The following is a 27,385-nucleotide window of genomic DNA, read 5'->3' on the forward strand; positions in this document are numbered from 1 at the left end:
CCAGTTAATACTCCTTTTATTTTTAATAATAAAATTGTTTAGCCCTTAAAAAAAATTGATTCATTTGATGAAATTACATTAATAAAAATGAATACAGTTAGTGCTAAAAACCTATGGAAAGATGAATTTAGTCTTACAAAAACACATAAAGAAGGTTAAGAAACCAAACAAGAACCTAAAAATAGAGAACAAAAAAATCCATGTAACCCGATTAAAGTGGAGACAGAGAAATGCAAGAAGTGGCATGATTTGAAGTGTAAGTCTCTTATCTTAACTCGCAAGACTTTATTTATAGCAGGTCTGGGTCTTCTTTTTCTTCTCCCAATTAACACACACTGACTCTGTCTCTCTCGAACACAATGTCCAACTCCACCACCGGCACCACCGCGGCCTTACCACCGAAGCCCACCTGGGTCCTCCCATACCGAACCGAGAATCTCCGCGAGGTCTACACCCTAAGCCGAAAGCTCGGCCAGGGCCAATTCGGCACAACCTTCCTCTGCACGCACAACGCCACGGGACGCACCTTCGCCTGCAAGTCAATCCCGAAGCGGAAGCTGCTCTGCAAGGAGGACTACGACGACGTATGGAGGGAGATTCAGATAATGCACCACCTCTCCGAGCACCCCAACGTCGTTCGCATCCACGGCACCTACGAGGACGCCGCCTCCGTCCACCTCGTCATGGAGCTCTGCGAGGGAGGGGAGTTGTTCGACAGGATTGTGCAGAAGGGGCACTACAGCGAGCGCCAGGCTGCGAAGCTCATCAAGACCATTGTTGAGGTTGTGGAGGCTTGCCACTCGCTTGGGGTCATGCATAGGGACCTCAAGCCTGAGAACTTTCTCTTTGATACTGTTGAGGAGGGTGCTAAGCTCAAAACTACTGATTTTGGGCTCTCCGTGTTTTATAAGCCAGGTTTGGTTGCTCTCTCGTTGGATCTGTTTTTTTTTTTGTCTTGGGTTGGAAACCACGGATTCTGGGTCTGAGACTAATCCTGCTCACAGTGCGTGTGCGTGTGCGTGGCTGCCTCTAACCCATTGGAATTTTGCACAGTGTTTGATTTGTGATCGGCATATGTTAACTTATTAGTTTTGTTAGAAATGTTGGGTGATTCAAACCAGCAACCTCTCCCCATTCACTTCATCCTTCCCCGACCAACCACTGGGCCAACCTTATATCTCCTTGATTGGTGATATTATGATTTGGTCCTCAATGGGATCTGGGGACGTGTTAGATTGTGCTTGCTTCTGTTGTTTATTTGTGAATGTGATCAGTTTTTGAAAGATGGATGGATGTACTTATTGATTGTTTTTTCAAGTTTAGTGTTGGGAAAGTCCCACATCGAATGGTCCCGTTCAGTCTTCATATGACAGTATGGCACACATACGCGTAATCACATTTTTTCAATTTGTGGAAAAAGTCAAATAATGATTGACCCTGACTATGTGATGATATCTGCAATTACTGGGGTGGAGCATGCTTCCCTGGCATTGGAACCTAAAAGTGTCAGCATATATTCATCACTTAATTTGCTGTGTTTGATGGAATGATGGTTGAATTATTCTTTCCACACTTCTTCGGGCTTTCAATTAAATGGTTAATAGACCCTGGCATTCTGTGGTCATTTTTAAGGACCTGTGTGAATTTGTTAAATTTGAGAAGGATGTGAAAAATGGTGTGCATTAACGATTTTGCTCTGGTTTTAACATGAATATGCATTTTAACACAATCTGAACTCATTCTTTGCTATTTGTTGATCTTGCCTTGAGTGATATTGAGGCATTGTTTTAATCTGGACCATTTTACAGCTTAGTAGTTTTTTTTTTCCGGCCATACTACCACATTTAAGTATTTTCAAATGCAAACCTTTTTGTCCCAGTGATTGTAAATTATGAATGCTAAAAATTAAATCTGAAGCTATGCAATCGAGTCTCGTGGTTACAGTTTGAGTTTTCCATGGTCCTTCATTTCAGTCACTATCAGATCAACTGGAAACCCTTCCATGTTATGTATGCTTAACACAGTGATATACTTCTCAGGTGAAACCTTTTGTGACGTTGTTGGAAGCCCGTACTATGTTGCACCAGAGGTCTTGCGTAAGCATTATGGTCCTGAAGCAGACGTGTGGAGTGCTGGTGTTATTTTGTACATCTTATTAAGTGGGGTGCCACCATTTTGGGCTGGTAGCTATATGTCACTCATACTTTAAATTATTAACTGTAGATGTAAGCATATACTTGGTTTTTTTTTTTTTCATGTGCATTCTTCATCAATGCTAATACTTTTCTGCAAATTTTTGTCATCTCCAGAAACTGAGCAGGGGATTTTCCGACAGATTTTGCTAGGAAGAATTGACTTCCAGTCTGAGCCATGGCCTAGCATTTCAGACAGTGCCAAAGATCTAATTCGAAAAATGCTTGATCGGAATCCAAAAACAAGGGTTACAGCTCACCAAGTACTCTGTGAGTCTACTTAACTTTTATATCGAGCAAGCAACTATCATGATTTGTATGAATATTTGCATACTTATTGGAAAGGGTACAAAGCTGTGGCACTTATGTGGTTTTCTGTGTCAGGTCACCCATGGATTGTTGATGACAACATTGCACCAGATAAACCTCTTGATTCTGCTGTTTTATCACGCCTGAAGCAGTTCTCTGCAATGAATAAACTTAAAAAGATGGCTTTGCGTGTAAGGCTTCTGTAAACCTTTTTACTTAGGCTTAGCGATTTTCATGTGCTGACCACGAAAGAACAATTTAATTTCTTACGAATACCCTGTTTTGTCTTCTTTTAGAATAAAAAGGTAATTATATGCATTTTATCATGGAATTTAGGATAAACTGATAGCAAACTGTTGCTTCCTAATCAACTGGAAGGACTTTACAAATTTCATGTACATTCATAAAACGGTCTCTTGATTTAGAGGTTTATACAATGCATGGCAGGAATTTTATTTCTCTCAACAATAATGATGCCAGAGATTCATAATTTTTTTTCTAAGTTTTATGAGTAAGAGGCCTGGTTTTCTTACTTGGCTGCAGGGGATATCTTGTTTGGTATATGAGCATTTTTTATGCCTGCAGGAATGGAAGGCATTAGATTCCCATAAAGGATCACTATTCTACCCCACCCTGAAGTTAAAGAAATGTGATGCTATTGGATTTGTGTTTTTCATATAAAATGGACTCTGATTGCACTTAAGCAACTCAGGTTGTTCACTAGACCCAAAGTTTATAGATATTTATCTCCCTGGGAACATTGAAAAGTTTGAAGTTTTTTTTTTATAGTAAATATGATTAACATGATTATTATCTAAAACTGTTTCTTCATGTCCACTTTTTTAATTTTTCTGATTTTTTTTGTTGATGCTTATTTCTATTATAAGCTTCAATTGAATTGACATAAGTTGGCAAAAATAAAGTAAGGTCACTTTCTTCACAATCTTGGCCTGAACTTCCCCATAATGACGCTTCTTTGTTTGTGAGTATTAGAATTTTTCAGGTTCTTCAGCTTAACCTTATCATTGCTTGTTTATGAAACTCTATCAGGACCTCTCATCTTGACTGTGAAGTTGAAAGCGATCCACTTCACAGTCTTCTGCTTGCCAAATCCTAATATTGCGACATTTACAATTTTGTATACGCTACTCCTAGGTTATTGCAGAGAGGCTCTCTGAGGAAGAAATTGGTGGTCTGAAGGAATTATTCAGGATGATTGATGCAGATAATAGTGGAACTATAACATTCGATGAGCTAAAAGAAGGCTTAAAGCGAGTAGGATCTGAACTAATGGAGTCTGAAATCAAGGATCTTATGGATGCAGTAAGATAATTTGTTTATGTTTTGGGATTAATCCATTTTTGTTATTTGTACTGCTTTGCCTTCAATTTTTAAACTATTGAACAAGATTTATAATCTTGCATGTTACAGGCAGATATTGATAATAGTGGGACAATAGACTATGGTGAATTCATTGCTGCTACAGTCCACTTAAATAAGCTGGAGAGAGAGGAAAACCTGGTGTCCGCTTTCTCCTATTTTGACAAAGATGGAAGTGGTTACATAACCATTGACGAGATACAACAGGCTTGTAAGGATTTTGGTTTGGATGATGTCCATATCGATGAAATTGTCAAGGAAATTGATCAAGACGATGTAAGTATTCTTTTGTCTTGCTATCAAGAGCTTGTTTGTACTGACCATAAGTTTCTGCAACTTATCTTCTGATTATAATTCTATGCCAGCATTGGCATGATTTGTCTTTCAAGGAGTGCTACACTCCTTTTAACACACACTCCATCATTGGCTGAAATTTATTGGAAACTATAATATCATGAGAGAGAGTCATTAAATAAGATGTGAGATTCCCAGTTTTTTTATAATTTTCAATAAATTTTAACCAATGAGAGATGATGTGTTCAAAAAAGAGTGTGTTTGATAGTATGTTGCTAATTGCCTACTTGTTCATAGGGATTAATGGAAAATTTGTGCTGCAGGATGGACAGATAGATTATGGGGAATTTGCTGCCATGATGAGAAAGGGCAATGGAGGAATTGGCAGGCGAACCATGAGGAGCACGCTCAATTTCAGAGATGCTTTTGGAATTATAGACCATGGATCCGATTAAGTTATTGTACCTTAAATAATTATTACTTGATGATAAAATTTTGAACAACGAAAACTTTGGTAACTATAGACATCATGAGTAGCCTGACCAAAATTTGCTTTTATGAATAGACCCATGGCTCAAAAATGACCTTAAGTACTTGTCTGGTGATGAATTACATTGAGCCAACCACAGCACCAATTGGCAGCTTAAATTGGACGGCTTTATTATTTTTTTTCACCTCTCCCACACGTAGCATAACGAGATAAGAGTGGTTACAATGAGAATCAATTAAGATTTAAAATTTTATGCTATTAGAATCTTGAAAGAAAAGTGAGAATGTTCACAAGAAAATGGCTATTTCATCAACTGACGTGTTTCTCCACTGACCAGTGAATCTCGCAAGAGTTACTTGTTCTTTGGAAACAACTGTTGCAACCGGACAAGGAGTGGTAGCTAACTAGGATAAAATAAAACAACAACAACAACAACAACAACGCCTTATCCCACTAGGTGGGGTCGGCTACATGGATTAACTTCCGCCATAATGTTCTATCAAGTACCATACTTCTATTCAAACCATTAATTTCGAGATCCTTTTTGATAACCTCTCTTATAGTCTTTTTGGTCTTCCTCTGCCTCGAATTGTTTGTCTTCTCTCCATCTGGTCTACTCTCCTCACTACAGAGTCTATCGGTCTTCTCTCTACATGCCCAAACCACCTAAGTCTATTTTCCACCTAGGATAAAATAACACGAGAGAAATAAATTATACAACAACGACAAAGACTTGTTTCACTAGATAAGATTAGTTATATGGATTACATAACATCTTTTGAGATGGTTTAAAATCAAAATTTTAAAAAATATTTTTGAAATTGAGATTTTTTTTGTCTTTTTCGGTCTCTGTTTTTCATTAGACAAAAAATTTACAATTTATTCTTCTAGTCGGTATGTCTTATAACATTCTCTGTACATATCCAAATCACTTTAATCAAGTTTCAACCATCTTTTTCTCAATGGATAATACATCAATATTTTCTTATATACATTCATTTTGTATTTTATTATTTCTTGTATGATCACACATTTATTTTATCATTATCATTTTTATTATACTCATTTTTCAAGTACAACGAACACTACCAAATAGTATAAATGAACAATAGTTTGTACAGTAAAACTTATACTTTAGGATTACAAATAACTGTCACTTTCTTTCTTCATTTAAGTCATTTTGCTTGTTATACTAGATATTCTTTTAGTCACTTCAAAGGAAATGGAACTAGAGTAGAACTATTGAGAAGGCCAAATAAAATGAGCTTTTTTTCTCTAAATAGACGAGATTGACTGAATGATTCAGAGTTCAGATGATATAAAAAATTGATGTTTAAATAAATCCATCATTAGATGAAAGTTTAAGTAAAAATCATTTTTCCCTAAAAAAAAAAAGTAAAAACCATTTTCTAAGGTGAATTATACATAAATTATAACATTCAAAAATCAAAAGGTAAAGAACAACTAGGGAGAACACATGGCCTCGCCATTTAATAATGAGGAACTGCCCCTATACAACAACAAGAACTGGTACAGAAAATTGAAGGTAACAACATCTCACATGAAGTAACAGGGTGAAATACTTCAAACTTAATCAGAAGTGGCACTTAGATATATAAGGGCGAGGCAACATAAACAATGGAAAATTATCATTCATTGGCAGAAGCACTTCTTGGGATAGTATCAGATTGTCATTAATGCTGAACATACACACATCAATTCTTGAGTAAGCGACCAACCTTCGCAGGCATTCCATTCGCTTTCGCTTCCTTCCTCTAACATCTTTATACTTTCCAAATCCATTCCATTCCGTTAATTTTCTTCTCTTTCCGCTTCCAGTATTTATTTTACTTTCAATTCCCAACCCTCGCCAGCCACCAAACCAAACAAATTGTGATTGGATCACGTGCGGTAATTTTTTATTTCTTTGCTAGCTGCATACACAATTAATTTTTCATGCTATCCTTCATGCAAGAATTAATATTATCACTGTTCATATATATATATATATATAATAAGAAACATCTGAGAATACTTTGTTCCTAAATAATATAAGAAACATACTATCACTCTTAAGTATATTAATTATTAATTTTTTTATATCTTTATTTATTATAAAAACAATTAAAGATTATTATCGAGAAAAAAATTTATCTCTTAAAAAATAGTAGTATCATTAAGTACAATTACTACTCAAACCAATTAATTAAATGAGTATTTTTGAAATAAAATTTAAAGTAACTTAACCATATTTATTACTCTTCACAAACTAGTTATTTGTTTCTCATAAAGAAGAATGGAGGTAAGTATTAACCAATGCCTAATTTAATTAGTTTTTTTATTATATCATTTGTTTAGTTCAGTTCAAAATATAAAATCAATTTTATTTAAATATATTATTTTTCAGGTTTCTAACAGAATTTTGTTAATATATACAATTATTAAAATACAATTCACAATATATATAGGTTTAAAATAATCCTTAAAATACAAATTTTAAATTCTAAACAAATTATTATTATGGGAGAAGAGTGTAATAATGGGACAAAAATTACTGGGGGAAAATAAATTTGGAAACGTAGATACTCTTCAGGCATACAAGCGAATGTATTTTTTTACTCAACTATTGTTTTTTTTCGTGGTAATTGTTGAATAATACAACTTATCTCATGACAATAGCGCAGTATTACAAGTAGTAAGAACAATGTGCAATAGCAAATCATTTTCAAGGGTGGGCAACAAATTTTGATTGTGAATCTACCCCCACAATAAACCAAAGGGAACGGAAGACAGGCTACTATGTACTCTCCATTGGTAATCTAAATTCAATTTCCATAATTCTTATACGAAACTAGTACACTTTCAAATGCTTCACGTTTGAAAGAATCCAAGCAAGATGAGTTGTGGTTTAATTTACACGTCTGCTTTATGATTTGTCAATCCTACACAGTATCTTTTTTATGTGCTATGTTATTTTCTTTAAATGGAACGGGAAAAGGAAAGAATGCTAATTCACTTCAATATCCCCTTCTTTTTTTTACTATTTTGAACTGTTTCCTGAACTCATCAAGATTAGAAGAAATTAATGCACATGTTCAGGAACCTTTTATATATATATAAAAAAAGTTACTTCTAAAGATAAATCTCTCACGAAGTTTAAATTTTATTTTCTAAACAATTTTTTAATTAAAAATCACATCTAATACTTTGATAACATTCATTCATGATTACATTTTAAATCTTTTAACAACTGCATTTATGACAAAAGTTAGTGAAACCAATTTGGTAGTAAACTAGGCCAATTATTTGTGACACTCAAACTGAAACTGAATGTTCCTCTAGTTCCAATGTCGCGATTTTAAATATTTCCTGACTTACAAACTCAAGTTCAAGGGTTTCTTGAATCATTTACTCTACAAAATATATGCCTCTTTTGGTTCATTAATAACCTCTCAGCTTAATCAGTTCCCTAACTGCTTGGGCCAGCTTCATCATGATTCTTACAGCAAAACCCACTATCGTGAGGGTGTTCATCAGAGTGATGTTCATCCTCATCACTATCATCTTCGTCAAAGGGCTTCTGTTTATGGAAGATACAGCACTTCTTGGAACTCTTCTTCTGCATGAACTCGTTGTCTACAGTGCCCTCTTTCCAAGAGACCTTCTTCTTCTTGCGATTGAGGGGGAGGAAGAGGACTTCTGGTTGCTGTTGTTCCTGCTGAGATGAAGAGGATGATAGCTCCGAGTTCAAAATTGTTATGGTGGTGGTGGCAGTGATAGAAGGGGAAGACAATGCCACTGGCCTGGTGGTGTTCGTGCGTCTGTCCATGGCTGTTCTCTCACGGTTCAAAGAGATTGGAGACACGGATATAGCAAGTTTATGGCACCTTGATAGAGTAATTCTGCAGGTTGCTCTGTTCCTGTTTTACTCCCCTTCAATCTGCTTTCAACTAAGAAATACAAAATAATGTTAATCTCAATAACTAATATTTGGGTTGACAAACTTACATGATGCTGAAGTATGTCGTGTTTTGTATTATTTAAAAGCGTAATTTATATATTCCAACCGCATTTATAAATATGCTGAAAAATGAATTTATAATTATAATAATAATGAAGGAAAGATCTCAAAGGGATTGCAAGCAAAAGCTGAAGATTCAAAAGCAGTTTCTGAATGTGAATAGGAACCTAATATTCTACTAATATGCAAAACAGAGTACAATAAGGAACTAAAAACATGAAAGGAACTTACTAAGAAACAATCAGAACGGAATATCACAAACATCTGCACTACTAAATGAAAACAAAACAAGAACATAAGGCATCATTATTCAGATACACTAACTAGGTACTCAATATGATAACTGCAGGAAGTATGCAAAAAAAGTTAAAGGAGCAAGTTTATATCCATCCATACTCCAAAGGGAGCTTTGTATGCACGTCCAACCTTTAACCCTAAATACTTTTGGAAATGTAACCACTAGACAGTACCCATTTCGACCCCTTAACTAATAGGATAATTACTCGTGAGTTACAGAATGATCACCTATGGCTCAGATAGAGTGACTACCTCATATCCAATTATCCATGGATAGTTTGAATTGGCAGCACTATATGTTGACTACCTCATAGTTTTGAACTCAGTCCCCAAAAGACCACCAAAAAGAATAAAAATTCAGTCTACATATCACAGACTCATTCATTCAGTCCAAATTCACATTTCAGGTCAAATGCATGTTGAGTCTTCAGCAAAAATCTAAAACAAGCATACTCAACTAGTACATAAATTACTTTTGAGCAAAAAATTAGCATATGATGCAATAAAAGCAAATTAACTCTCAAAAACTTAATCCTGATCGACTCATGTAAGGAGCCTTCTATTTTGTTTGTGAAAGAGCAATAGCATTTATCATGTTCCCCTTGCCATGGTCCTTGGGAAACAAAGACAATACATAATAGCATCCCCTTTGGAAAGAAGAAATGCCCCCACATGGAATTAACTAGATTATTTAACAAGAGAATTACAGTTTTTTTAGGTAATCATTGATTTTAAAAATGTGTTTGAGCACCAAAATCAACAGTTTTAAAAATGTGTTTGAACCCCAAAATTAAAAACAGTTTAAAAAATCACAGATTTTAAAACTATTTTTTTCTCCAAAATCAGTTTTAAACATTGGTTTTAAAAGCAGAAAAGTGGAAATAATATGCCCTGTATTAAATTTTTACAAACCAGATTACTATAGCAAAAAAAAATAAAATCAACTGTTCAAATCAGGGCAAGCTTTCACAACATATAGACCTGACAATTCAATATATTCAACCTTTTATACATAATTTCAATCACCAAGTTCCATGTCACAAAGTGCTGTAACAGGATATAAAAGGGGCCAGTGTCCCTGTTGGTGTCCCCAAGAAAGTGGGGAATGAAAAAGTAAAACACCATCCAACATGAAATACAATTCAAGCTAAAAATGAATATTCCATTGACTGTATGATTAGCTATTGTTAAGTTTGGTGGTTTGATATCTAACCAGTGTCACAATTCCAAGCCAGGTAGGTACGAGCAGAACAAAGAGCTTTATGGTCCCTTTTTTAATTTTTATAGCAGGATATTATACATCTACTACTACCTGTTTTTGTTCACAAGAAGAATTAAAATTCCCAACATTAAAAGTGGCATAATCAATTCCCAACATTTCCAACTAAGATGGGAAAAACCCTTCTAAATGGAACTTTAGTACTTCACTCATGCAACCTGATTTGACCAAATGGTTCAATAATGTATCCCTCATCATCTTCTCTTATTCTTTTTCAGCCCCGTTCCCTTTCCTTTTATTTTTAGTTGTAGTATGGCATGTAATGTAACATTCACTGGCCACCAAGCAAAGTCTGGTTTGATTCTAGTTCTACTTGTTTTCAGAACAGCACTCTCAGCCCGAGACGCTTGACCAACCCAATAGAGGTATTATTACTTGCTCACAAACAGCTTTTACGTGAATGCTTTGATGACTAGGATAATTAGTGTTTATTCATATTAGGAAAATTACTAGTTTTTTGCTGATTTAATTGTCAATATAATTTGTTCACTACCAGCCTTTTTCTGCCTGTATCATATATTTTTCCTTACCCACACAGATAAAATCTATACCCATACATCGGATTTGTTAACATCAACAACATAGATTAATAACAAAATAATAACAATAAAATCATGAGTATCCATTTCAGTACGCAGGAGTATTCTAGAATAACTTTTTGGGCATTGCATTTACGCTCAAAACCAATTTTAATTTTCAAGCCTTGTGGAATAGACACCACCACCACCACCACCATCATCATCATCATCGTATTATAGAATACAAACGATTTGTTCAAACCTGAATCAAAGATCTGTAGCCTTGTTTAACGTTTGTCCACCGTGCTATGTTTTGTAACAGAATCAACAACTTTGTTTTGTCTCTGCACTAGGTCAAACACAAAGGGGAAAAAAAGAGAAAGAATGAAAACCAAAAATAATCAGAATCGAACAACGACAACAACGAGAAAATCAGTACCTGATTGAGTTCGATTTAAGATGCGATTAGGGTTATGATTAGGGAGAATGAATCACCGACGACGACAAGTTGAGATGCGATTAGGGAGAGAGCGATAGGGGAGAGGGGAAGCCAACCTGAGAGAAACTGAGACGCAATTAGAATAGTTTTAGTTACATTCTTTCTAGCGTTGCCTTGAGAGTAGTTCCATTTGGTTTATTTATAGTTTGGACTTTGGACACCCACACCCTTAATTACAAACAAGTGAGAAAATAATATCGTCCAGATAAAGCATAAAAATATATGCAAATAAAAAAAAAAAACTGGAAATGAGCAGAAGAAAAAAACAATGTAAATGACTAAATGGAAATGAGCAAACATTGAGCAAAAAAAATATCAAAACATTGTGTTTAACTAACCATCTCAGTGGGCCAATTGCTTTGGTCCATCTTAGTAGGCCGATTGGTTTCGTCCATCTTATGAAAGACGTGTCTTTTGAGTTCGTAAAACAGAATTATTTATTTATATTATAGACTTAAATATATTTTCACTTTTCTCACATTTGAGTTTTTTTTTTGTCATTGAAATTCACAAAATGTTTATTTTAGTCTTCTGGCAAGCCAAACATGAAATAAGAGTTTTATTGTAACAATTTTTAGGAGAATGTATTGGATTAGGATTTTAAAATATTTTTTTAATAAAAAAATCTTGTGACATTCAATTAAAATTTTTAAATAATATAAATAAGTATTTTTGTATTTAATTAAGATTTTTTTAAAAAGGATAACAAAATCTAGGGATATTTAATTAAGATTTTATATAACTTATAAAAAGTCTTTTACTATTAAAAAATATATAAATTTTGATTAATTATTTTTTAAGAAGGATTTCGACGAATTTAATAAGAATATTTAGTATAAAACATTTACGAAACAATCTCACTCAAACTGTTAAGATTTTATTATACTTTTTTTTATTAGTTGCCCAACTTTTTTTCTTTCAACAGTGTCTATATTTTTTCTATTCTTTTGAAATAAAAATGACAAATATACTTATTATTTCTGCACTTTTTAATTTGTTTTATAAATTAAATTAATATTTGGCTTACTGTTAAGACTAATAATATTTTTCTTATAGTGATTATGTCCACCACTTGCTCCACACAATATTTTTGTAATTATTGTCATTAATTTCATCATCCATATAACTTAGTAATCTTCCTACAAATTTTTCATCCTCACCACTCTTAATATATGTTTATTATTACATTCCATTTAAATATGTCCTTGGATTTATCATAAAATAATTATAATAATTAATATATATATATATATATATATAATTTTAAATTTATTTTCAAATCCAAAAGTGAGAATGAGAAGATGTTATTACAATAAAGGTTGGCATATGAGGACATATAGTAAGAAACAAATTAGTTATTAAAACTTAAAAGATTAAAAAAAATTATATTGATCTTACTTTTTTTTTATCTGAACCTCATCATTTCTTATTATTTTTTTCACCAACAATTGTAATTTTGAATGTTTTTAAAAATTCATAAAATCTTTTCAGATCTTATAAACTTATAATGTCCTTTTTAAATCCTTTAAATTCTTATAATATAAATCCACTAAAATTTAAATTATCATAATAAGTCTTGTAAAAAAACTTGATAAGTCATAATACTCTTATCAAACTTGAGAGTTTATGTAAACTTATGAGAGTACCATAGACTCGACTCGAGGACTCAACTGGTAGACTTGTAGAAATCCATTTCATATAAAAATAATAATAAAATATTTATAAATAGCATAACAATTAAACATTTCAACAATATAATTAAATAAAATAATAAATCATAAATTTTACAATACTTAAATAACCAAGTCTAAAAATGCATCACTACTAGATAATAACTTGCGGATGTTATAGTAGTGGTAAATCATTCTCATCGAAGATTTGATGTTATTAAAGAATAAGAGTTTGATGTTATTAAATATGAGAATTTTTGTATTTAAAAATAACACGCTAAATGAAGATATATTGAACACCAATCAGACAAAAAGTAATTCAAAATAACTTATATTTTGATATAATTTATTTAACTTGCTGACTCGATGATAAACTCGAGAATCTATCGAGTTTACTTGAAATTTATAGAATCTTTCATAAGTCTACTAAAAAAAAATTTACTCAAAAATCAACTAAAAATAAAGGATAAGTAAACTCGTAGAAATTAACAAGTCTCAAAAATTTGATAACCATATTCTTATATAATCTTTAAAATCTACAAGACTTTTTTATGCTAAAATAATCTTTAAAATCATAATTCAATATACTCCCCTTGACCACTAAAATTTAATTTATTATTTTATATTTTAAATTACTTACGATTAAAAACTAAGGTAATCAAATTAGTAAAAAATAATTAAAAACTCATTAACCACTTTAAAAACTTCTTTAATTTTTTTATTGACTTGATTTTGATAATTATAAACCATCAGAAAATCCTATTTTAAAATATATAAAATATAAAATCAAATTCTGACAATTAAAAGTACCAAAAACTGTAAATATCTTACTTTATGTTCGGCTCACTTTAAAAAAAATTAAAAAGTAATATTTTGCAGATTGCAGGAACTAAAAAAAACTTGAAATTTGGAGGACTAAAAAAATGACTTTTTTTTAGTCCTTATCAATCATAAAATAAGAGATTTTGATTTGTAATTTATGACGTTTTTTTCCCCACTGGAATTTGAAGTACAAGTCATTCATTTGATATCCAAAACATGTAATAGTATTGCACAAAGCGCACTTTTCCAACTCCCTAATTACGAATTAGAGTGGATGATAGCCGTGCTCTGAAGATGAGTTAATTTGGTCCGAAATATTAAAAAATGTTAAAACACCAATACAAATAAATCAAAACCAGGGATAAATTAGTTAAAAATACATGAGTGGAAGAAAATAATACATATAAAAGGGTTATCTATCACAAACTAAAAGACATTTGAGATCAAAGAAAAACTACAGAGGGGGTAACTAAAAAGCTGTTATGACCATTACAGTCAACCATGAAGGTTTCAGTAGTTAAATTCCCTCAATCCTTCGATCCTAGTAAAAATTCCAGTAGACAAGGCCAAACTAAAGCTTTCTTTCAACAAAAATCTAAATGCAAATGTGTAACAAAAGGGGGAGAAAAACAAACCAATCCCCGTAGAATTCTACAGTATTTGGTATCTACTGTAAAATTTTCTCAAATTGTTTAGAGAAAACCAAATCAATTAGTTTTCTTCTCTTCTTCCGTTGTAGTGTTCTCTTCTTCCTTTGTGGCGTCTGTCTCTGCCACAACCTGATCATCCTCGCCTCCAAAACCAAATTCATTAACACGTTTCTTGTCCACTTTATAAATCCACCTCTGGTATAAGTATATGACAAAGATAAGATCTGCAAGGCAGGAAAGGACAAAAGAAGAAATGAAGACAATGATAAGGCCATTGATGAACTGAAATACTTGCAAAGTGCCAAATATTAAGAGTAAATACACAAATGCAAGAATGATATTTCATAAATGAGTGCATTCAAATTTGTCAAATTATGGAACAAAGGAGATTCAAGAATGATTATCCTTTCAGCTAAATGGCAGTCATGAAAGGTTCGTGATTGCAAGGCAAGGTCAGACAAATGCAAGCTCCTTCCCTTCTTTAAAAACTAAAATTATCGGCTTCAATACTCTAATGGAAAAGGAACATCATTGTTCTGGGAAATCCTTCTCGAAGTAACAAAGTTAAACCCTCATGTTGCTAGCGTGCAACCATCAAGTTCAAATTCAGTTTATCAACTCTCAGGTAGGCTGGGGTTCAAACTTTCATCATACATAATAAATATAAGAGGTTGGGTTTTATCAGGCTAGTTGCACCTAGCTTCCTAATCCTTGGGAAGTAATACCAGATTTTACCACCGTTATTCTACTAACAACCTTTCCACCTCTAATCATCAGGTCTTAGATCTCCTTTGTTAAAAGATGGCAACATTTCATGCACCTCAAGCATATTAATCTTAATATGAAACTAGCCTTAGTATTGAAAGCAGTTGCACAAAATAGCAGGTGGTCATGATCATAATCTTACCATCACGGAAGACAGAAAGCCGATGGAGTGTTGGCATTTTAATGACAAAGGCAAAAAGGTCATCAATTATGGTGTTGAGAAACTTGTATGTCATTTGCCTCCAAGGTAGATGAGCAACAGATTTGAGCTTGTAGTTGATGAACAATTGAGGGCACATCATAATAAAGCCTGCAACAGTTTTCAAGTACAAAGAGCACAAACATTACAAAGCTTAAAAAACTTATAAACTTAATGATATAATCTGCATTGAAATTGGATAAGTGTGAGACTGTCTGTGTTTGGTTAGAATTCTCAGATGCATAAACACATGTGGCCATGTCAAATTAGAAGCTACTATCAGTAGCTTCGATATCCTCAGTGAAATAGAGGTGAAACAAATAAATGCATAAAAGCACTTGTGATTCAGGACAATCTTGCTAGGGAGTAGGGATGCATAAACCACATTACCACAACAGTAAGGAAATTAAAAGCACATCAAATTTATCAAAGTCAAAGCATTTTTGTTTAATTTAATCAACTTAGATAGTTGTGGTCATGATTTTATATGGTAGTATCAACAAAAACACAATCATAGCATAACCAAGAAGAGTGCTTACCAAACATGTATACACAACTTGTGAGCGAAGACAGAATCCAAGAATACCAGCTCTTGTGACGCTCATACATCAGCGAGTAAACAGAAAAACCAGCAACAAGGAGAAATAGAACATAGAACAAATACTTCATAGCAATATCATCATATTCCTTTGTCTTATTCCGTACATATGACTCTCGATCGCGGAGCTTCAACATAGGTATCCTTCCTGTCCTATCAATCTGGGAAAAAATATATTACAGATTGCAGATATCAATAAAAATAATTAAGGAACATCAGAATATATGGTCGATAAAGATGGAATCTAAATGCAACATGTGTACAAACTCACTCAAGAAAAGTGACAAAATGTAAAAAGGAAAGGTCCCAGCAAAATATTCTACGTACACATATTACAGTATATGTAAACATGAAAGGTCTCAGCAGATGTTCTACATATGCACAGTACTAAGTATACATGACATTAAAGAGGTGGAAGCTTGCAATGTCAGCAACATCAATCATTATCTCAGGAACCATGCTATTTTTTATATTCAAAATTCAAAAAGCACACCTATAAAAAATGTTAGCATATACATATAAAAGAAAACCTAGAGATCACAAAAAATACCTCTATGCGCATGGCTTTTCCAATTTTCCAGAACTCAATAACACAACCAATTCCAGAGCTTGCAAGAATCATCCAAGAGGTGTCATTGTCAAGCAGATAAAGGAAGATAATAAGCTGACAAGCAAAGCTCACAACAACGGTCTTTGCAGAGAGTCCTTCCATAGATTTATTTTTATTCCAAAATTGGATATCTGGGAAGAGAGAAAATAATTAGATGATTACCTGTACCTCTAACCAAATCCATATGCATTTCCTTATTGGAGGTGCTTTCTTAAAGACTGTTGGACAATTGACTTACCATTCTTGAAAGCCAAGAAGTCAAAGACTGAATGGAGAAGAGAAACAACCATGGTAATTGCCAGGAGGTAAGGATTCCCTTCCAAGAATACCCTCTGATATAATTATCAAAATCAAATAGTTAGCCAATCAAATAGTTCAGCATAATACCCAAGTACTCAGCAAGCATGTTCCATCAAATAAGTTCAATATACTATGAATCGATAATTATGTAGAATTGAGACAATTTTCTAAAACAACAAACCTTGAGTTCATCAGCCTCGCCTTCAAGCATGCTTCCATAACTACGGTGAATCTGGAAGGACTGGTCAATCTGCAGGAATAACTGCCACTTTGTCATACTAATGGGACCAACTTCCAGGTTAAGTGATAATTCAGTCACTGTCTCGTTTAAAGGTATCAGCTTATCCCTGAGTAACCAGAACTCATTGAAATAAACAATTGGATAGTAGTTCCCAGTAAGAGGATCGACATTCAAGTCTGGGCACCCAAAGTTAAGGTAACTTGACATATAAATATATAATCAGCTAACTTGCATGAATACACCAGTTATTCAGTGTCAATATATTGGAAGGTCAAACAAGGAATTTAAAGTTCAAAAAATAAGAGAGGTTAAAATAAGAGACTTCACTGAAAGTGAAATGACACTAAAAGTATTCAATTGCATAAGGCCTTGCCATCTATAAGTTCTCCACTATTTCTGCATTAATCTTGCTTATAAAAAGACCATATATGTTTAATGATAGACATGATATCCAGAAACCAATGCCAAGAAAGGGGAAAATAATAAGGAGGAAATAATTAATAGAAAGCAATGTAAACGACAAGGATACAAGGAGCAATGTTTGGTGCTACACCTGTCTTTGGGTACCTGCAAGCAGGAAAAGTATATTAGTATGAACATAGTCTTGGTACACAAGCTTTATAATAATATTACTAAGGCATCAATGAACGAAAATGATTTTAAATTTGAAAACAACAAGAGAAGTACAAATTCATCTTTCTGTCCTATTTACAAAATCAATCACAGGTATAAAGCCCACAGACTTATCTAAATTCAATATACAAATACTATATAGTTAAAACTGAGATTAAAAGCATAATTCCACTGATATAAATACGGACTTATGTAATGTTGTTGAAACAGGTTTGGGCCATTGGGCAGGCTTACCTCACCATATGTTTTGAGTGGGTTGGGTAAACAATGTCATGATCCATAATAGTGGGTTAAATAACCCTAAAATCCTTCTGATGCCAAAAAAAAGAGTGTAAAAATCGCAAAAATATCCCTAGAAATGAGTGGGAAAAGGCGAAAAGGATGGACAAAACAGGGATTTCATCCCTGTCCAAAATTATGACTGCTGCAAGTGCGATTCCGTGCTTGAAAGGCCACAATCTGTACATGTGACAGGGAACTTAAAGCAGACAGTCTGCTTGGCTCTGGACTGCTATGGAAGCATAATTTCCTGCTATTAACTACTATGAATGAGGCATAAGATCTTCAGGGGGAGAGAGAATGTCTAGAGAGTCTAGAGAGAGAGAGAGAGAGAGAAACAATGAGTGGGTGAGGGAGCGAAACAGTGAGTGGGTAAGAGAGAGACTATGTCTCAGTTATGCAGGGAAAGGGTACAAGCAACACATTGCGATGACAGTGGTGGCACGACAAGGAGAGGAGAGGCGGAAAAACTGGAGGGACGCATCAGATGTGTCTTCCTTCTACTTCACGTGTTTCCCAAAAGATATGGGGGAAAAGGACTTATGGTTTGCGTTCAAGAAATGGGGCGATGTTAGGGAGATATTCATCGCAAAGAACAGAAATAGGAGTGGAAGGAGATATGGTTTCGTGTGATTCAAAGGGGTTGAAGATGATCGGAAACTTGAGAGGCAGCTGGATAATTTGATTATCGGGGGACATAAATTGCATGCGAACTTACCGAAACATGGTAGGGAACGAAAGCTAATAGAGAAAACCAACAACGTTGATCAATACAAGAAGGGGTCGGGGTCAAGGATAAGCTGGTAGAGCAAGATGAGGACATAGGCAGGACGAAAACAGCACAAACAGTATGGAGCAGAGGTGCCTGGAAGCATTATCCTCAAGGTTTCGTACTTGAAAGCGGTTGCGACAGGCAGCAAGTTGATGACGAAGAGATGGTTCCCGACACATACACAGGTGACGACGAAACCATCCCACTCGTCAATTCAGCTAACTATACCTACGGAAAAGAGGAAATGGTTCAGTGACGTCTGGGTTGGCAGGTTACGAAATCTGACGGTGTTCGACAGATTAAAAGAAGAACTACTGTGGGACGGAGGTGAGGACGTTAAGCCTAAGTATCGTGGTGACGACATGGTACTACTCATGGGCCTTATTGATACCAAAGAAGAGGAATTGTGTAGGAAAGAAGACGAAAGCGGATTGTCCATGTTTCATACACTGGAGAAATGGAGCCCAACCTTGAAGTCAGGATTCAGGTTGGTTTGGGTGTGGGGAATCCCATTACATGCATGGGATCTGGAAAATATCAAAAAGATTGCGGGCGTGGTGGATATTGATGACGATGTTGAAGACCTCCAACGCCTAGACAGGGCATGAGTGCTCCTTAATACACCATGGCACCCTACAATTAACCATAGTGTACTGGCATCCGTTAATGAAGTCGAATACGTCATTAATATCATTGAGGAGACATGCTACAACCCCTGTATATGTAAATGCAATGGGGAGAGCTTGACAGGATCATCAGAGGAAATATCGTCAAATGAGTGACATGAGGTTGAGCTTGATGTCGGAGGATACAACATTTGTCGGCGAGTCTCCGCAGTAGCCATGGTTGCGGATGCAGCTGGGAATGACCAGCATAGAAGTGGCAGGGAGAATCTATTGTCCGCCGGTCAATGTACTAAGCAAAGACTGATGGATATTCACCAGAACCCTCTGACATGTGGACCCATCCACATCAGGTCCAGCGACAGAAGTCCTAGCCACGGGGATGAGTCCCTGTGTGCTTTCAGCGGACACCAGACACCCACCCAGGCGAGCCAGCTTGGTGATAAGGACAGCATTGACAAAGATGGTAGATGTCAGGAGGTAGGGGCAGTTGAGGTTGACGTGGAAATGGTAGATAGTATTGTGGCTGTTGAAGAGAGGAACGAAAACAGATGTAAAAAATGAAAAAATAGAGAAGAAAGGGGCCCAAAACTGACCCATAATTTTGAATTACAGGACGTGGAGGCACATGATGGTTCAAAGGAAAGGGAAGAAGCTCGGTCAATTATAGGACCCACAAAGAAAAGCAATGATGAAAGACAAGAAGACACATGTAAGCTGGCGGGCTCTAACATAAATGGGTCAGACCCTAATGGAAGGTATACTCTAGAAACAGGTGGTGCAAAAAGGAATCTGGACCCAAAGAGACAAATGGACCCAAAGAAATAATTGGGCCCCAAAACAGTCAGCAACAACAGCAGAGCAGCAACAAAGGAAAGGAGTCTACCACTAGCCAAACTAATCACGAGACCTCCCCAAAAATGCTAGGGGGTAGCAGACTGAAGGAAATAATAGGATGGGAGGAAAGGCACAATGATAATTACAAATACAGGAGCATTAAAGTCAGCCTCGAGTCCTACAAAATGTGAGCTGGTAAAAGAAGCAGCAAGCAATTGGGATATGGCAAAATATTTGGGAGTGAAGTGTAGTAACCAGGAGGACATATTGGTGTGCAAAATGGTAAGCATGGAAGAAAGGGATAAGGGAGAGGTTCAGAGGATGGGAAATAGTGTAGATGATTGATGAAGATTATAACATACAACATAAGGGGGCTGGGGAGGGGGTTAAAGTGGGCCTTAATCAGAAAACTGGTGAAAAAAGAAAGAGCAGATATGTTATGTTTACAAGAGACTAAGAGGGAAGTGATAGATAAGAAGGTATGCCAAGCTTTGTGGGGTGATTCCGATGCCAGCTGGGAATTGCAGCCAGCATGTAATAGTGCTGGAGGGTTATTGTGTATCTGGAATGAGGAGACATTTAAATTAGAAAACAAGCTGATTGGAAATGGTTCCATTTACCTGGAAGGGATATGGCTCACGGATGGTGGGAAAGTCATGATAGTGAACATATACTTGTCATGTGATGCAGTTTTCAAAAGAAATTTGTGGGAACAAATAAGGCATGCAAATATGGGGGGCCTATGGTGTATAATAGGAGATTTTAATTGTATTTGAAGACCATCAGAAAGAATAGGCATTTGTCAAAGGATGCAAGATGAGGGTATTATAAAAGAATTTAATGAATGGATTGCAGATTTAGAGTTTGAGGATGTGCCTTGTGTGGGGTGAAAATTCACTTGGTACAGACCAAATAGGACAGCCAAAAGTAGATTGGACAGAGTCTTTGTATCCGCAGAATGGCTTGCTAAATGGCAAGGAAGCACCCAGTTTATCATGGACCGTAACTTCTCAAACCACTGTCCAATTCTGTTGAGATCTACCTGTGTTGATTGGGGCCTGAAGCCATTTCAGACTCTGGATTGTTGGTTTGAGGATAAATCTTTTAGGAAGGCTGTCCGTGACAGCTGGACAGCAAATGATGTAAGTTGGGGGGGGGGGGGGGGGGAGGGTGTTTTAAAAGAAAAGATCAAGAAATCAAAGCAGAGGTTAAAAGCATAGAATAAGTTCCAATTCAGTGATATTCAGCAAAAAATAAGAAGACTAGAGATGAAGATGAACAAGTTGGAAATAGAAGGTGAGGACAGACAACTGAATGATGAAGAGATTAAAAGGCAAAAGCAACTGCAGGAGGAATTATGGACAGCAACACTTTCAAATGTTTAAGGCAAAAGGCAAGGACTAGGTAGATCAAGGAAGGGGACTACAATTCCCGATTTTTTCACTTGACGGTAAATTGAAAACGTAGACACAATATGGTTAGAGGAGTGTTGGCTGATGGGTGCTAGTTAGAGGAGCCAGGTAGGGTAAAAGAGGAAATCAGACACTTTTTCAAGAGAAGTTGAAGAAACTGAATGGAAGAGGCCTAAATTAGACGGGATCAAATTCAAATGGGGACAACATCAAATATAGGTTGGGAATGACAGTTCTATTAGAGGAGGTTCTTCTTGGAGAGCGAAATAGACACTGCTGCAAAATTTATGGAGGATTTATAGGGTCTGACAGTACATGTGCAGCAACAAGACATGTGGAGAAGGGAGAGAGATTCGAGTAAGAGGTATACTATGGAGGATTTATAGGGTTTGCCAGTACATGTGTAGTAATTCGCCAGTGGAAAATCAAGACGAAGCGTTTAAAGCACTATGGAAGATAAAAATCCCAAGTAAAGCATCATTCTTTGCCTGAAGATTGATCAGGGATAGATTGCCTACAAAGAATAACCTAAGAAGGAGGAATGTGGAAATCAATGATGTCAGATGCCCATTTTGCAGAATTAATGATGAGGACGAGGCTCATTTATTCTTTAGCTGTGCTAAAATCTTGTCATTATGGTGGGAATTGCGGTCTTGGGCAAATGTAGTGGGTGTATTCTCGGAAAATCCGAAACAACATTTCCTTCAACCCTCCTACTGCAATCTTAACGGACTTAGGGTTCAGCGATGGCAGATATAGATTGCTCTGACATGGTGTATTTGGCATCATAGGAATAGGATTGTCTTCCTAAATAAAAGTTTCAACGATCATAAACTGATGGAGGATGCTCTATTTTTTTGTTGGACCTAGCTTAAAAATTTGGAGAAAGGATTTGACATCCCGTTTCATTCCTGGTCTAGTAATATTAGGGATAGTTTCAGCTTTCAGGGAGGCATAGCTTATAGAATAGAATTTTGTGTGGTTGGGTACCTAGCTGTTAGCCAGATCTTTGGTTCCCTAATTCATGTTGGTTATCATGTATTAGGACACCATAGTTCTGCACCTGTTGATGCTAGGATGTATAAGGGCTTTCAACAAGGCACTACTTGGAAAATGGAGGTGGGAGATGCTTCAGCAAAGTAACAGGTTATGGTCCAAGATACTGGACTCCAAGTATGGTGGATGGAGATCATTGGTGGAAGGCAGTAGAAGGAATAATGAGTCAGGTTGGTGGAAAGACTTAATGGAGGTTACACATGACCAACAGATGAATTCTATCCTCCAAGAGGGCACTACTTGGAGGGTGGGATGCGGGGACAAAATCAAATTCTGGGAGGACTCATGGGCTGGACACGGAGAGGCTCTAAAGATGAAATACCCAAGGCTGTATAGGATATCCCTTCAGCAGCATAAACTCATTCAGCAGGTGGGAAGTTTCAATGACTCCTCATGGGAATGGAACCTCTCATGGAGAAGGTCTTTGTTCGATAATGAAATCGCATCTGCTGCAGGTTTTTTGGAAGAAATTTCTCAGATTACAATCCAGCGACATATAGCAGATTGTTGGAAGTGGGAAGCAGAGCCTAATGGTTGCTATTCTACAAGGAGTGCATATAACATGTTACAAGAAAGTTCAGTGGGAGCAAATCCGGATGAAGCACTGCAGAACCTTTGGAAATTAAAAATCTCATCCAAAGCTGCAATTTTTGCTTGGAGACTCATCAAAGATCGATTGCCGACTAAGTCTAATTTGAGAAGGAGGCAAATAGAGATAAATGACAGCACATGCCCGTTTTGCAGAATTCAGCAGGAGGATGCAGCCCATCTCTTTTTCAATTGCACCAAATCTCTAGCCTTATGGTGGGAATCCTTAGCGTGGACTGGAATAGTTGGGGCATTCCCCATAATCCCTAGGTACCATTTTCTGCAGCACCAAAATGGTATGAATGGTGGGAAAAGAAACAATAGGTGGAAGTGCTGGTGGGTAGCCTTAACGTGGTCAATGTGGCAACACAGAAATAGGATCCTATTCTCGAACGAACCATTCAATGCTACTAAGCTGATGGATGATGCTTTGTTTTTACTTTGGTCTTGGCTTCGAGCATCAGAGAAAGACTTCACTATGCACTTCAACTATTGGTCTACCAACTTACCAATATGTTTTTCAGCAGATTAGGAGGGTTCATTAGCTGTGGGGGCAGTATTTTAGGAGGGCTCACAAGCCATGGGGCTTTGATGATGTATTCTTTTATATAGGGTGGCTCATATCAATCTGAAAGTAACTTGACATGAGGATCCACTAGGATTTCTCTAAAACTTTGTAATTATAGTACCCCTGGTACTCTTATATTTATATACATATCATATTTTGCTGATAAAAAAAAAACAACAGTACCACTTGTACTGATTTTAATATTCTATATAATATATATATACTTTTGCTGATAAAAAAAAAAACTACTATGAATGAGCTTGCCATCACGTGCGATGGCAATGTTACGTCGCATGTTGATGATTTGAGATCAATTTGACTGAGATGCTGTAGGATATAGCTAATTGAAGGAGCTCAGATGTAGCCTCTAGAGAAGGAAGGCTGTTGGCTGCAGAGCCATAGGTCATGCCAATGTAGGATTACGACCCAAAAAGTGAGAAGAAATTAGTGAAACCGATTTCTTATTAGAATATAATGTTCTTTAGTTTCAGAGATTTGATAGACGAACTAATGGTTAACCAACTGAATCTTCCACAATAAATTTTGTGAAGTTCCAATCCAACAACATGATTCACCCCAAAAATGAATTTAAATTCTAAGTAAGATGCATAAATATTTCCAACCATCCCTCTGATACTACTTCATGCAAAACTAAATTCCAATTAAAAGAAGACAAATTTATCTGACAATCACTTTCAGCTCCTGCACAATACTTTCTCATCGAATAATAATCAGCAGTAATCAAATTTAAACAGAAATTATGTCAGGCAAAAAGTAGGACATATTGTTAAAAAATGCGCCAACAAATTAAATGAATTCCAAGAAACATACTGAGTGAAGTCAGCAACCAAGTTTATTGTTATATTTGGTTTCCAATATGAAGCCCACTCCACAGGACCATCATCATTAGAATCACCATCATCACTAGAATCATCATCATCTTCAGATTCATCAACCACCTAACACAACCAAAAGAGAACAACATAGAGATCATCATGAAATCAGTGAGTAACGTATCATGGTGGAAAGCATTGAACACTAACCAATTGAAAAACTGACAGCATAACTGATACAGAACTCAGTTAAAAAATAAAATATATGAATTGGTGCTAGTAGTTCCATGTAAGCATACGGAGCCAAATCATATGGATTAGATCTAGGGGCACCTCTTCTGGGCCAATAAGATTAAGATATAGGATTTATTGAATCAGATTTCAACCATAAGTTATCAAAACTAAACACTGATTTCAACTACAAATTTAATGCCAGAAAATTATATGCTCCATTGAAAGGCTCAATGAAGAGGGGAAATGCAGATGAATTTCCATGTTGAATTGCCTCTATCACTTTATACTGCATAGATATAAATAACATTCCATAATTTTCCCCTCCCCCAATATTTTACAAGTTTCAACATTAATATATGTCTCTGTAGGTGCTACTGCATCCATGTCATAGTTCCAATCTGTCTCTAGAAGTAGGAGTTTACATGATGGTAAAAAAATAAAACAAACCCATGTTTCACTAAAAAACTGTAAATTGTAGAATATTGTATAATAAAATAATATAATAGTTTAGAAAGTTAGATGAAATAGGATATTTATAAAGGTATCTTGATTCTAGACATTATGCAGAATATAATGATAGTTTTAATGATTTAAAACTCATTATAATAAAGATCTTGAACTTAAGCGAAAGTACCATCATAACAATTTCACATAAAGCTAATTATAAAAATATGAGAGCAAATAACAAACCTTGGATGCCACTTGAGCCTCACTAGAATCTGGTGAACTTCCCAGCAGACTTTTCTTTTTATCTGCTTTTGACTTGGGCAAGTACGTCACAACAGCTGAGACCAACAAAAATAAAGACATCTCGTAAACCACTTTCTTAAACATATATTTTAAGTGACTAAAAATATCAATAAGAAGTTAAAAATCTTACGATGCGTCCTTCCAAACGCTGCTTGAGGTTGGTACTCCGGATCACTTGGGTCAGGCGAAAAGCCAGAGTGCGCAAAGAAAACATGAGCATATAGACTCCCATTATGCTTCAAAGACTGAAAAGAGAATATGCAACCATAAAGTCCATTATTATGAGAACTAATTTAAACTTTCTTCAAAAACCAATGTAAATAAGCTACGCATAGCTAGTGGTAGCATTTTCGACCAGTTATACCTCCGACGGATGATACTTCAAAGTATGAGTCCTGGTACTCTCAGGTCCCCAAACAGCATATGGAACATTGGTTTCATGCCATACAAGAGAACTTTCACTGCCAAAGTCATTGAACTTCTCGTGCTCGGAGAGATAAAGCCACATATCCTGAACAAAAAATTAGCATCCGAAAAAGAACCTAATTGAGCACAAAAACAGAAAGCAACACCAACTAGAAGCATGCACCAACAACAGAACACAGACTAGTAAGATTAGGTTAATTACACAAAAACCTTTTTTTTCAGTACTAGTAATTTATTCTGAGACTTTGAACAAAGCTATCATGTACCTTCATAACCCGAAATTGAAATTCCATTCAATCTCAAAATCGTAACCTAAAAGCATCATCGAAATCCTGTAAACAACTAACCTACGTTCAAGACTCGATCGAAGTCACTAGACAATCGAATTCAGATAAATAATAATAATAATAACAACAACAACAACAACAACAACAATAATAATAATAATAATTTAATCGAAGTGAGATCATGCAATAGAAGTTGAGTTAGCAGAGGTGAAAGTGAGAGTGTGCGTATGTGAGAAGGAGAGAGAGAGAGTACCAGAGGCTGTGCTTTCTGAAAGAGATTGGAGATGAGAGCGGAAGGTTCGGTAGGTTTTTTGGGGGAAAAGAATTTGGAAGCGAAGTACCAGAAAACGACCATGCGTATGATTCCGGTGAGGCCAAACCCTCCTTGCGGCTGTTGCTGCCGCCCTTGCGGCGCCTGGGCGCCTTCAACTGCTGGCGTGGGCGGCGCCATCTTCGGCGGAGAAAGAAAGGAAAAGAAAGAGAAGAGAGAACTATAAGTGATGGAATCGAATCCAAGATTTGAAATCAGATACTTCGAGTAAGACGGTGCTGTTGATGTAGTAAACTAAAGGAGAAAACGAAAAAAGAAAAAGGAATTATTTTAGAACTGGGTGGCCACGCAATCTACTCCACCCCTGCTATATGCAAATTCCAGTCACACATTTTTTTTTACTGTCTAAAATAAAATTTAAGATAAATATTTTACTTTATATGAAATAATTATATAAAAAGTTTTTTATTTTAGCATACGAGACTTTTTTTGTTTTTATGAAAACTGACAAAACATAAATATTTTGTTGATGATCTAAATCTTAAATTTTACTTATTTTTATCTTAGAGTCAGTTTTCTGTTTCAACTAGAAAAAAAATATCTTAGATTAAGTCTTATTTCAAACTGAAACTAAGTATTAATGAATCGAATAAAATTGAACCTAACTCAAGTCATTTTTCAG

General features: G+C 35.5%; 3 protein-coding genes across 4 annotated transcripts; 1 reads left to right on the top strand and 2 right to left on the bottom strand.

The window, feature by feature from the left end:
• The first annotated feature begins 165 nt into the window (after nucleotides 1-165).
• LOC100790443 (calcium-dependent protein kinase SK5-like) lies at nucleotides 166-4,765 on the top strand. The gene is made up of 7 exons (XM_003526856.5): nucleotides 166-915; nucleotides 2,040-2,183; nucleotides 2,310-2,462; nucleotides 2,577-2,692; nucleotides 3,657-3,824; nucleotides 3,933-4,157; nucleotides 4,499-4,765. The coding sequence occupies exons 1-7, from the start codon at nucleotides 360-362 to the stop codon at nucleotides 4,628-4,630; spliced, it is 1,494 nt and encodes a 497-aa protein (XP_003526904.1). The 5' UTR covers nucleotides 166-359; the 3' UTR covers nucleotides 4,631-4,765.
• Nucleotides 4,766-7,923: 3,158 nt separating this feature from the next.
• Nucleotides 7,924-11,503, bottom strand: LOC100305994 (protein phosphatase 1 regulatory subunit INH3-like). 2 transcript variants are annotated; one of them, NM_001369226.1, is made up of 3 exons: nucleotides 11,220-11,503; nucleotides 11,043-11,124; nucleotides 7,924-8,615 (listed from the first exon to the last, which is right to left on the bottom strand). In NM_001369226.1, the coding sequence occupies exon 3, from the start codon at nucleotides 8,492-8,494 to the stop codon at nucleotides 8,135-8,137; it is 360 nt and encodes a 119-aa protein (NP_001356155.1). In that variant the 5' UTR covers nucleotides 8,495-8,615; nucleotides 11,043-11,124; nucleotides 11,220-11,503; the 3' UTR covers nucleotides 7,924-8,134. The 2 variants fall into 2 exon arrangements, with proteins under 2 accessions (NP_001356155.1, XP_040871898.1); XM_041015964.1 differs by having other exon boundaries at nucleotides 7,947-8,615; nucleotides 11,043-11,129; nucleotides 11,220-11,445.
• Nucleotides 11,504-14,237: 2,734 nt separating this feature from the next.
• LOC100791491 (CLPTM1-like membrane protein cnrB) lies at nucleotides 14,238-27,080 on the bottom strand. The gene is made up of 12 exons (XM_003526857.4): nucleotides 26,686-27,080; nucleotides 26,084-26,230; nucleotides 25,850-25,964; nucleotides 25,660-25,754; nucleotides 24,734-24,861; nucleotides 17,664-17,701; nucleotides 17,075-17,310; nucleotides 16,832-16,925; nucleotides 16,534-16,724; nucleotides 15,925-16,144; nucleotides 15,329-15,496; nucleotides 14,238-14,645 (listed from the first exon to the last, which is right to left on the bottom strand). Exons 1-12 carry the CDS (start codon nucleotides 26,881-26,883, stop codon nucleotides 14,479-14,481), a joined length of 1,797 nt encoding a protein of 598 aa, XP_003526905.1. The 5' UTR covers nucleotides 26,884-27,080; the 3' UTR covers nucleotides 14,238-14,478.
• Nucleotides 27,081-27,385: the final 305 nt, after the last annotated feature.

The sequence above is a fragment of the Glycine max genome, chromosome 6 (assembly GCF_000004515.6).
Source record: "Glycine max cultivar Williams 82 chromosome 6, Glycine_max_v4.0, whole genome shotgun sequence".
Classification (NCBI taxonomy): domain Eukaryota; kingdom Viridiplantae; phylum Streptophyta; class Magnoliopsida; order Fabales; family Fabaceae; genus Glycine; species Glycine max.

Bases quoted from the DNA above. Each gene is read 5' to 3' on its own strand.
- LOC100790443 (XM_003526856.5), top strand. From the start codon at position 360: ATGTCCAACTCCACCACCGGCACCACCGCGGCCTTACCACCGAAGCCC. The intron at 2,463-2,576 runs GTGAGTCTACTT...TTTCTGTGTCAG, and splicing joins TACAGCTCACCAAGTACTCT to GTCACCCATGGATTGTTGAT. The intron at 2,693-3,656 runs GTAAGGCTTCTG...CGCTACTCCTAG, and splicing joins TTAAAAAGATGGCTTTGCGT to GTTATTGCAGAGAGGCTCTC.
- LOC100305994 (NM_001369226.1), bottom strand. From the start codon at position 8,494: ATGGACAGACGCACGAACACCACCAGGCCAGTGGCATTGTCTTCCCCT.
- LOC100791491 (XM_003526857.4), bottom strand. From the start codon at position 26,883: ATGGCGCCGCCCACGCCAGCAGTTGAAGGCGCCCAGGCGCCGCAAGGG. The intron at 17,702-24,733 runs GTATGTTTCTTG...TCCTGCTTGCAG, and splicing joins TTGGTTGCTGACTTCACTCA to GTACCCAAAGACAGGTGTAG. The intron at 16,145-16,533 runs GTATTTTTTGTG...ATTTTTTCCCAG, and splicing joins GAAAAGCCATGCGCATAGAG to ATTGATAGGACAGGAAGGAT.